This window comes from Falco peregrinus, chromosome 8 (assembly GCF_023634155.1).
Source record: "Falco peregrinus isolate bFalPer1 chromosome 8, bFalPer1.pri, whole genome shotgun sequence".
NCBI classification, from domain to species: Eukaryota; Metazoa; Chordata; class Aves; order Falconiformes; family Falconidae; genus Falco; species Falco peregrinus.
In genome coordinates, this window is record NC_073728.1 from 56,006,113 (window position 1) to 56,016,775 (window position 10,663).

General features: G+C 61.1%; 3 protein-coding genes across 3 annotated transcripts; 1 reads left to right on the forward strand and 2 right to left on the reverse strand.

The window, feature by feature from the left end:
• Window positions 1-2,993: 2,993 nt before the first annotated feature.
• Window positions 2,994-3,807, reverse strand: HIGD2A (HIG1 hypoxia inducible domain family member 2A). The gene is made up of 2 exons (XM_027778892.2): window positions 3,635-3,807; window positions 2,994-3,355 (listed from the first exon to the last, which is right to left on the reverse strand). The coding sequence occupies exons 1-2, from the start codon at window positions 3,747-3,749 to the stop codon at window positions 3,189-3,191; spliced, it is 282 nt and encodes a 93-aa protein (XP_027634693.2). The 5' UTR covers window positions 3,750-3,807; the 3' UTR covers window positions 2,994-3,188.
• A 156-nt stretch (window positions 3,808-3,963) lies between these two features.
• NOP16 (NOP16 nucleolar protein) lies at window positions 3,964-6,686 on the forward strand. The gene is made up of 5 exons (XM_055811713.1): window positions 3,964-4,123; window positions 4,301-4,415; window positions 5,094-5,163; window positions 5,885-5,991; window positions 6,252-6,686. The coding sequence occupies exons 1-5, from the start codon at window positions 4,017-4,019 to the stop codon at window positions 6,393-6,395; spliced, it is 543 nt and encodes a 180-aa protein (XP_055667688.1). The 5' UTR covers window positions 3,964-4,016; the 3' UTR covers window positions 6,396-6,686.
• Window positions 6,687-6,967: 281 nt separating this feature from the next.
• On the reverse strand, window positions 6,968-10,520 carry ARL10 (ADP ribosylation factor like GTPase 10). The gene is made up of 4 exons (XM_027778891.2): window positions 9,674-10,520; window positions 8,906-9,068; window positions 8,534-8,709; window positions 6,968-8,081 (listed from the first exon to the last, which is right to left on the reverse strand). Exons 1-4 carry the CDS (start codon window positions 9,857-9,859, stop codon window positions 7,905-7,907), a joined length of 702 nt encoding a protein of 233 aa, XP_027634692.2. The 5' UTR covers window positions 9,860-10,520; the 3' UTR covers window positions 6,968-7,904.
• Window positions 10,521-10,663: the final 143 nt, after the last annotated feature.

Consider the following 10,663-nt stretch of genomic DNA (forward strand, 5'->3'; position numbering starts at 1 on the left):
CAGATACCCAGGCTAGGCCAGACTTAAAGTAGTTGCCCCAAGCCCCGCAGAACTCTCCCCAGCCTGACTGTGCATCCCAAAAAGCTGGTAGGGCTCTGGGCAGCAGTTGCAGTGTCCAGTGTCCCATCTGTCCTGTGGGGCCACTGGTGCCTGGCAGCATGGTGGAGCAGGGCACTGGGAAGGGGCCATGGGGTGAGCATACAGGATGTTTTCTGTCCCTCCCCCAAGACCACCAGCAGCTGGGAATGTGAGGTGCTAGGCTCCGTGGGCCCTTGGCTCTGCTCCTTCCTCTGCTCCTAAGATGGGAGATGGAGGCTGTGTGGTTGCAGAGGAGCTAGGAAGGTCCAGCTGCTGTGGGGCAGGTCGAGCCCTTAGCTCCCCAAGGGCCCCGAGCAGGATTGGGCAGAGTTCTGGCACTAGGGCTTGTACTGTCTCTAGAGAGCAACCCAGGCATCTGTCTGCAGCTCTTCTGTGGCTTCTCTCTAGCCCCGGTTGGATTTGCATGCCTAAGGCAGCATGGTGAGATGCCTCAGTCTTGCTCCCCACCCAAGGCACACACTTCCCAGCCCAAACACCAGCTTTCTCTCCTCTGCTTGGCAGGGCCGGCACCAGCCCCTCTGGCTCAGAGGCCCAGCCCTTGAAGCCCACAGACCTCCTGGGTAGCCGGAGAGGGGCAGGCCTGCGCCCACCCTGCTGCGGGGCAGCCTTGAGCTTGTGCCTCAGGTCTGACCTGCCGGGGGCTTGGGAAGGGCTCGCAGCAGCAGGCCAGGGGGATGCGGAGCAGGGCCCACAAAACGTTTGCTTGAGCCCTGCTCAGTGGAAAAGCCAAGTCCGCAGAGCTCTCCTGCCCTGCAGCTATGGCTCCACGAGTCAGGAAGGTCACCTGCCCTGCTGCTGCAGCCCTTGTGTGACCAGGCACCCCTGGCTCTGGGGCATTGGCACGGGACATAGGTGTGGAGGGAGTCACTTGGTGGTGTGTGCTGGCATTGTGCCCCCTTGTCCGTAGGGCTGATCACTCCTACCCTGTCCCCCTACGCTCTGGCATGTGTAGGCAGCTCTGCCGCAGTGCAGACTAGACACCAATGCAGGATAGCAAGAGACCTTCGGACTCAGCTGTCTGCCTCTGCCTTTTACTGTAGAGCAGCAGAAAGCACCTCTGGCTGTTTCCTGGGGGCGGAGAGCCCCCTCGCCCTGTCTCTCCAGCCCCTGCAGGCAGCTAGGCCCCTGGGTCCCCAGCTGCTGTGCACCCCATGTCAGGCAGGGGCAGCCAGCTCCTGGGGAGCCGTGCCCACAGCTGTTCTACATCCCCTCAGCTTTGGTATCTGTGACTGTTCAAATTACCTGTTACAATAAACCTATTACCACCAGTCCTGCAAGGCACTGTTTTCTCTCTGCTTCAGCAACACGCATGTGTTTAGGAAAACCCACAGCTATAAAGCTTCCTGTGGAAAGAATGGGGCTGAAGGAGAACCATGTCCTACAGGAAAAAATAGGAGCAGGGGGAAGGGCCACAGGCTTTGCGTTAGGCCAGAGCAGCAGCAGCGGCAGCAGCATCAGATGGCTCTGCTCTTTGCCCAGGGAGCTGCCCCCCAGCCCACCGTGCCCATCTCCACGCTGCTGGGCACCACACTTGCAGCTCTGCCCCTCAGCAGCCTGTCACACCCCTGCCCCAAGCTGGCCAGGCTGGAAGTGCCATCAAGGCAGCCAAAAGTGGCTGCTTCTGGGAAAGATGTGCCAAGCAGGCACCCAACAAGGGAAGGTGGGCAGGGCCCCGGGCTCCCTGGTGCCAAGGTGGAGCTCACCCTGCTCCGAGCTGGCGATGGCTTGTGCCCCACCCTTGCATCTCAGAAGTCAGCTCTGCTGGGCAAGAGCCTTCCCTCTCTCCTTGCTGAGGCCCGCTGGCACAATTCCCTGGACAGAAGAATCAAAGTGCTTGTTTGCGGGCAGAAGCGGGTTTATCCCTCAGCCTGTCCTCCAGAGAAGCTTGTAAGGCCACAGTGTGCTCAGCAAAGCTGCAAAGCCACTGCAGGCCGGGGGCGCTGGGGTGCAGCACCAACATGGAGACACCCAGAAAGCAATGCCTGGAAACATCCCAGGCATCTCAATGTGAGGATGCACTGCAGCACGGTTAGGGGTGTCTGTGCTCCCTTCCCCTACAGAGATAGGCCCTGCCTACTGGTAGGTACAAACCACTGCAGCAAACAGAGCCAACAGCCCCATGTCCCCCTGGCTCTGTGGCCCTGACACAGAGGAGCACTGCCTCTTCACTCACCAAACACCCCCAGTACGATCTGAACGATCCAACGCCAACTGCAGGAACTGGAGCTACCCATGACAATGTTTGTGGTGACACAGGCAGTGCAGCTGCCTCTGGGAACAGGGCACTTCTCAGTAGCCAGGTCCAGCTCCCATGAAGCTGTGAGCTGCGCAGGAACCGACTCCCCAGCTGGAGCAGCAGTGTGTCCCAGAGAACGCGGCCAGGCCTTGTTCTGGAAATGTGAATTCCTAACTTGTTTTCACAGGGAGTTATATCTCTTGTGTACTGCTTGCATCATCACAGCTCCAAAGCAGCTGTGCCTGCTCCCTTTCCTTCCTACACTGTTTACTGTTCTGGCTTCTCAATGCTCTGCAAGCCAGTATCAGTCAGAATCTTGCTGCAATTCATTTTATTACTCACTGGTTATACCAAACAGATTATATATTCTCCCCAGACAACTCACCTCCTGCTTATGAACTCTGTCCTGCCAGGATCAAGCCATAAACAGACCTGTTCCTGCCTGCTTGGGCTGCTCATTTCTCAAATGCTGGTTCACTGTCCGACTAATGCCACACTTCAGTGCAGACTCTGACACACAGGACACAGTTTTAACAGACTGTGACAGCACCAAGCAGGGACAGGAGGCCTGATGGGAGTGGAGAGCCTCAGTGAGCCCCACCCTCCAGTGTCGTGGGAGCATAAGGTCTCATGGAATCAAAAAATGCCACAGCCCAAATTTCTGGTTAATCACTGAGGTGTATTAGCTGCGCTTCCAGTGCTCTGGAACACAGAGCCTCTCTGGCACTGGCTCCACCAAGACTGCACAACTGTCTCTCATAAAACTGCATCTGCAGCGAGAATCCATCCTGCCAGCTGGGGTACAGGTTGGTAGGTACACACCCGTGGGCCGCAGCTTCTGTCTTGTCCAACTTCACTTTCTAGATTTCATGGCTGTGACCACCATGCCTCCCAGGAGGGCCGCAAAGGTGAAGCCCTGGGCCAGTATACGTGCCCGCATCATCAGCTGAGAACGACGGGTGTTGCCTCTCTGGAAGCTGATCAGTCCGTAGGTCAGGACACCGAGCGTACAGAGGCAGCCTGTGGAGAAGGCCACGGGCACAGCTCAGCGGAGCAGGGCAGCGGCTGCGAGGAACAGCTCCCGCCTCCTTCCCACCTACCCCCCGACCTGAGCGCTGCTGGCTTGTCAGACAGCACCCGCAGCCAGGAGACGTGCCTCCCCAGAGGGCAGCCCCTTGGCTCTGGGCTCAGGAGGGGCCGCCCCACTGCTCACGGCCCTCCCAGTCACCGGGCTTCATCCCTCTGGCCCTTCCCCCCGCCTCAGCGCCCGCACCGGCACTCCCCGCCCGACCCCCTCACCCAGAGGCACCAGGGGGTTCTCGCGGGTCTTGCGCAGGAACTTGTCCCCGAAGCCCTCCTCCGTGAACACCGGCAGCGGGCTGGGCTCCAGCGGCGGGGGAGGCCCGGCCGCCATGCTGCGGCCCGCAGGGAAGGTGACCACCCGCCGCACTCCCCGGCAGCCGTAGCCCGGAAGCGGCTCTCCCGACGGCCAATGGGAACAGCGCTACGGGAAGGCCGCGCGCCCCGCCCCCGCCGCGGGGCATGCTGGGGGATGTAGTCCTCGACGAGTACCCGGCCGGGAGGCTCTGCGGGGGCGGGACTACACTTCCCGTGGTGCCCCGCGGCCCCGCCGCGCGCGGCTCGGCCCGGCGCTCGGTAGCGGCAGCAGCGTGGGGCCGCCATGCCGAAGGCGAAGGGGAAGAACCGGCGGCACAAATACTCCTACAACGTCAATCGCAAGCGGCTCTACCGCAGCGCCCGCCGCCGCGCCGCCCCGCGCATCGCCTGGTGAGAGCTGCGGGGCGGCCACGCGCGGGCCCGGGCTGTGGGCAGGGCGGTAGTGAGCCCGCCGCCGTGAGGCGGGGGGCCGGGTGCTGCATGGCTCGGTGGGCTCTTGGGGGACGATTGTGTGTGCGTGGGGTGGCGGTGGGCGCAGCCCCTGACGGCCGTGCCTGTCCCCCGCAGCTCGCATATCCGCCATGCCTGGGATCCGTCCAAGTCGGTGGCGCAGAACCTGGCCGAGATGGGCCTGGCCGAGGATCCCAACAAGGCCGTCCCCATCCCCAAGAAGAAGCTGCTGGTAAGTGTGGCCGTGCCCCGCTGGGGAAGGGCTAGGGGTTCGGCTGGGGCTGCTCCTTCGTGGGGGACGAAAGGTCAGGCCTCCCCCAGGACACGCAGCCGGGCTGGGGAACAGCAGTGTGGAGAGCAGCCTTGCCTGGGAGCGCGGGGCAGGTGGCCCTGGATCAGCCTCTGTAGGTGGATGGGTTTCTTATCCTTATTGGTATGCTTTTCTTGCCGGGATCCTGGCGTGGGAACAAACTACAATGATACGGAGAAATAATGGACTTTAACGTCAGTCAGTCTCCAGGGACTTGCCAGAGAGGTGGGGTTGGAAATCCGGTGGCTGAGATACTTCTGATAACAAAGCCTCCTCGTGCAGCAGCACCAGCTGGGTCTGCCTGCATTGGTGGGCAGTGCTTCCAGGCAAAAGGTGGCCCTGGGAAACATCACACTTATGAGAAGAACCACGAGTGACCTTGTTTGCCCCTTGTGTTTGTTCATGCAGTATTGTTTGGGCAACAGGCTTTCCCACGAGCTATCTTAGTGGTGCAAATAAGGCTCTGCTTAAGCCGGCTGAGATTTCCTGGTTCTTGCAGCCATTGTATAAGCATTTTGGAGTATTGGGAGCAATGGATTGTGACACAGCTCTCTTTCAAATGGGTTTTTCTTGAGTTACCTTGTCCCTCATTTAACACAGGGGATGGAAGTGGAAAGCGATGGACGGGAACAAGGAAAGAAAATAGTGCGGAAGCCCTACGTGGTGAACGGTCAGTGCTGCTTCTTTCCTCTCCAGGGAGCGCTTCACCACCTCCAGCCCTGGCAGGTTTCCTGCTGAACTGCACCACTGCCATTGGATTGGGGGTTCTTCCAAGGCCCTGTCCGCTATTTTGTCTCTCATCTCTGTGCTGTGCCAGGGGCAGGGAAGGGGGTTACTTATTCTCCAAGCTTGTGGAAGAGTACCCCCCTTGGCAGTCAGCTGGGGGTTCCAGCCAGGCCAGAGCTGAGCCAGGAGCCAGGACAGCAGCTCTGCTGTTCTTGTGTGTCCTCATCAATTTCCTTTTCATTCCTGTGCTGCCTTTTTTGCAGCATTTCCACCTGCAGCCCCAAGAGGGCTCTTGTCACTCTGAAATGGGCTGGCGTGTGGCACCAGGGTGAGAAGAAACTGCGGCTGCAGTACCCTGCGCCTTTTAGTGGTAGGCTGAGCAGCTCTGAACAGTCACCTTCTGCAGCTTGGGCAGAAAGGCTCCACTCCTTGTGGTGTGAGCTGGAAAGGAGTTGCAGCGCAGGCCTGGAGGCCTGCAGCCTATGCGGAGGGCTGTTGTCGTGTTCATTTTCCTACACAATCGTGCTGGGAAGCAGCCCTGTGTGTGCAAGCAGTTGAGCTGTGCTGCAGCAGCCACCAAGCTTGATCTTAGGAAGAGGCTGGGGACCTGTGAGGTGCTGCTTGCTTCCCTCCCCTGCTTCATGGTATCTCTGTCCTCTGCCTAGAGATGGAATATGAGGCCAGTCTACCTGAGAAGAAGTCAAACACGCTCTCACGAGACCTCATTGACTATGTGCGGTACATGATACAGAACCACGGTGAGAACTACAAGGTAAGTACTGGCTGTCCTGGAGTGAGGAGCACCCAGAGCGATTCACTCCAGGATCTTCTGCAGGATGGGAATTGCTCATCCTCTCTCCTGGATTCTGTTTTGCATTCAGCTGATTATTAAGGGGAAGTAGCACTTTGAACCTGGGCCAGATCCCCATCGGAGTCAAGCACTGGCCTGGGCGTGCCTTTGGAGCTTGGCTGGGCTGGTTTAATGTTTACTCTTGGGGCTGCTTCTCTGATTTACCCTCTCCTTTGTCACAGGAAATGGCTCGAGATGAGAAGAACTACTACCAGGATACTCCCAAGCAGATCAAGAGAAAGATCAACGTGTACAAGAATTTCTATCCTGAGGAGTACAAGGATTTCATTGCATCACTCAAGCAGGAAAAGATGGACGTGCAGTGACTGCCCTTTCCTATCAGGTTTACCTGCAAGCACAGGCTTGACGTGACCATTTTCTAAATCGAGCAGGGACTGACAGACAGGTGACAGTTACTTACAGGCTCAGTGCCTTTCAAGTTGAGCTATGCAAAGCTCTGGGGATGGAGGAAGGACCTTTATTAGAGGTAGTTATAACCAGGCATGAAAGACTTGGCTGTGGTTTGTGACATTGGAACTGAATGTGTTGTGCTGCTCCCTTTCTATGTGGTCAGCCCTTCTTTTGCCTTGTTAAAATAAATAACTCCTTCAAGCTGGTGTGAATGTCTGGCTCATGGGCTTTCGCTTGGTGCAGTCCAACTTTGCAGAGCTTCCGGTGCCAACCCGCAGGACATGGGTATTTGGCATGTCACCCTCTGCAGCAACAGGGGTGGGGGCCCACGGGGAGTGGACAGCAGATTTGCGGATTCCCCTGTAGGCAGCAGAGGCCGGAGCAAGGCCACATGCTGCTTCCTTCCCCTGCAAGTGACCTTCCTTCCTGCAGCCTGGGAGACCAGGCTGGGGATCCCTATCCTGGCAAGGAGCTGGAGGGCAGTGCGGAGTGATCAGCCTCTTTTATTGACAAAAGGAAAGAGCTACTGTACAAAAGGTTTCACAGCAGAGACGGGCCAGCAAGTGCCCCCCTTTCCCTGATGTACTCCCAAGCTTCCATGATCGGTTTTCCAGAAACCAGTGCCCTTAGCCTCACCTAGCAGCCTGCAGGCAGGGCTTCCTGTAGTCCCTGAGCCTGGCTCCTTTCCCTTCTCCCTGGGGCAGCTGAGAGGGAGGAGGGCCAGGCAGGGGGACAAATGCCTGCTGAGAGCAGCTCCTACCAAATGGTCTGTCTTTACCCCTGTTCAGGGTGTAGGGCTGGCCAAAACCTGCCTTCATCTTTCCTAAACGGGGTTTTAAATACAGAGTTGGGGGAATTAAGAACCATGCTCACCCCCGCAGGGTGAGGGACAGCCTCAGCTGGTGATTGCAGCCAGTGTGCGCCGTTCTGGTGGGGCAGCAGCGCAGGGCTGTGCCAGCAGTAACTCCTCATGTTTGTCAGGAAGGAGAGCCTACCTCCTGGGATGACGCATCTATGCCAGTGGGTGAGAGGGCTGCCTCACTTGTTCAGCCCCATTCATTTAATATCCTGCACGGCTGCCATGAAGATGTGGGGCTCTGCCCTGTGCTGCACGTTCCCACTCACCAGAAGGTAAGAGCTGTGCTCGTGCTTCCATCCCAAGGGAGATTTCATTCCCAGACTGGAGGAGGTGGTTGCCCTCTCCCTGCAGCAGAGAGCAGAGCCAACTGCTTGTGTTCCCCAAGGGCAGCCGTGCTGCAGCTCAACCCCAAACCATGTGGGGTGGAGCAAACACCCCAGGGCCAGCAGCCTGCTGCCAGCGAGTCCGAGCTCCAGGGCTCCCACCCAGCTGCCTCCATCCTCGCACTGCAGACATGGAAGAGGAGCAGTGCCAGGGGTGGGAGCCCATCTCCTCCCACGCAGGCTCAGGGCTGGGAGAGCAGGGTGATCAGCAGGCTTCTCACGCGGAGGACGCTGGTGGCAGTGCTCAGGCTGGCCCAGGTCGCGCTGGTGGGCAGGAGGAAGAACTCCCGCTGGCCGCTGAGTGTGTGCAGGGCCAGCTCCTCCTGCAGCTCTGCCGCGCTCAGGGCATTGCTCTTATCCTGAGAGGGAGAGAGGCAGCCGCTCAGGAGGGGAGCAGTGCCAGGAGCAGTGCTGCTAGCTGGCAGGAGCCCCGTCCCGCTTGTGCGGTCCTCGCAGGGATCGTGTGCAGGCAGGGCTGCCTTGCTCTTGCACTGGAGTCACTTTGGCACAAGCTAATGGAAAGCAGCACCAGGCATGAGTTGGTCACCTGCCTGGGGAATGTATTTCCCCTTGGGGATTTTGCATGCTGCTGCCTGGGTGCTTTCTTGAAACTTGTTAGCTGGGGCACTGGTAGCAGCAGCCACACCTCCTGATGAAGACTGGAGGAGACAGGCCCCAAGAAATCAGATTTTGCAAGAGCTGGTGGATTTAGGGTATTAGGATTTTGCCTCGGGGGCCCTGTGGAGGAACAGTTTCACTGGAAACAGCCCCGGGGCCAGCTGCAGGGATGGACGAATGGATGGACACCCACCTGCTTGTTGGCCAGCACAACCAGGGGCAGCTGGGGCTCTGCAGCTAGCAGTGCGTGCAGCTCCTGGCGTGCCACCAGCAGGCGTGACCTGTCCACCGAATCCACCACAAACACCAGCACGTGGGCCTGGCTCAGGTAGTGGGGCCAGTACGCCCTCAGGTTCTGGCTGCCACCCACTGTGGAAGACAGGCAGGGTTAGGCACCGGTATGGGGTAAAGCGGAGCTGCTACCTTCCCGTAGCACCCCAGGGAACCAGGCTTCCCATCACCTGGGATGCTCCCGCCACCCAGGATGGTGCTGGCAGGCAGAGCGACCCTCTGGGCTGTGAAGGCTCAGCCCCGGGGGGACACGGTGGGGCCAGGCCAGCCTTACCCTCCAGCAGGTCCATCTCCAGCCCCTCGACACAAAGCTGGGCAGAGTTGAAGCCGTGGGTGGGTGCGATGCGCTCCCTGGCTGTCTGGCTGCAGATGTAGTGCAGGACGCTGCTCTTGCCAGCCCCATCCAGCCCCAGCACCAGCACCTGCCGCCAGTCCAGCTGCGGGGGCACAGGAGGGTGTGGGGTGGGTGGGAGCCGGTGCCAGGACCCACAGCCTCATACTCAGGCAGCTGGGTGAGGGACCACCCTGAAGCAAGGGGTCCTGACAGCACACACACCCCCAGCCCCTGAGCCCTGTCTCCATCCCAGTGGGTTCCTTGGGTGGTCCAGACTGAGGGACCCCTTCCTCAGCAGGATGGGCTGCAGGAGGGTCCCCAAGGGCCATCATCCTGCCTAATATTCTGGAGAATCCAGTCTGACCTGCTCTGGGGGTTCCTGGTATGAGATCCCAGGGGGATCCTGACCCTGCATCCCCTTCCCCAGCCCCACATGATCAGAGGGATCCTGCTGGTGATCGGGAGCCTTCCAGGTCATCCCAGGGGCGATCCCGACCCCCCGCCCATTCCTCAGCTCGACGGTCTCGGGGGAGTGAGGAACCAGGAGGGATCCCGACCCCCTGCCCCATCCCCACCGTGCTGGGCTCGTGGAGGTCCCGGTGAGGGACTCCGGGTATCGGGGCTCCCGGGGAGATCCCGACCCTGTGCCCTTTCACCCCGCGATGGGCCGGGGGTCCCGGCCAGGATCCACGGTCCACCCTCCCTTACCGCGTCGCCGGGGGGAGATCGGTCCCGCAGCTCCTGCAGCTCCCGCTCCCACCAGCCGCTCCAGTCGGTGCCGGTGCCGGTGCCACGGAAGTAGATCTTCCAGGCGATGAAGAGGAGGGAGCCGAGGGCGGCCGCGACGGCTCCCAGGGCCAGCACCAGGTCCCGGAGGGCGCCGGGCGGAGCCATCCGGCGGCGGCACTGACAGCGGCACCGGCAGCGCGCGGCCGCGGCGCAGCTGTGCCCCGCCCCCCGCCAGCTGTGCCCGCGGGCCGAGCGCCAGCGCCAGCTGTGCCCGCCTCTGACGTCAGCGCCGCGCTTAAAGGGGCCGCTCCGACAGCGGGGGGGTGAGGGGGGGAGAGATGGACGGATGGATGGGGAGAGGGAGAAATGGTGGGGAGAAGGGACGCTGGGGAGAGGGAGGAAGAGAGGGAGGGGGCAGCGGGGGCGCTGACACGTGGGCCACCCCTAGGGCCCGCCCCTCCCAGCAGCCTGGCACCCAGCACAGCGGGCGCCCATGGGACTCGGCTGTCCTTAATCCTCCCCGGTGGCTCAAGGCGTCCCTGCCCCGGGCCAGGGCCCCTTCCCTGGAGCCCCCGCGGCCTTGTCTGCGGGGCAGTTGCAGCAGGCTGGGAAGGGCCCCCCAGCCCCGCTGCTGGCGCCATGGGTGGGCCAAGCACCCCTCCACCCCTCCGGCGGGTCGGTGCGCCGTTGGGCAGCGGGTGTGAGCGGGCAGGAGCGGGCGGCGGGTGCTCCTGAGCGGGCAGGGCCGGGCTCGCTGCCCCGGGCAGAACGCCCCACGCCACCGAGGACCCACGCCACCGAGGACCGGCAGGGCCCATCCCCGGCCCGGTTCCGCCACCCCAGGCCCCGCCTCCTGGCACTGGCCCTGCCCCCTGCCCCAGGCCCCGCCCCTCCTCCCGGCACCGCCCTGCCGGGTACCAACTACACGTCCCAGCGTGTCCCGCGCGCCGCGGCCAGCTCTCGCGAGAT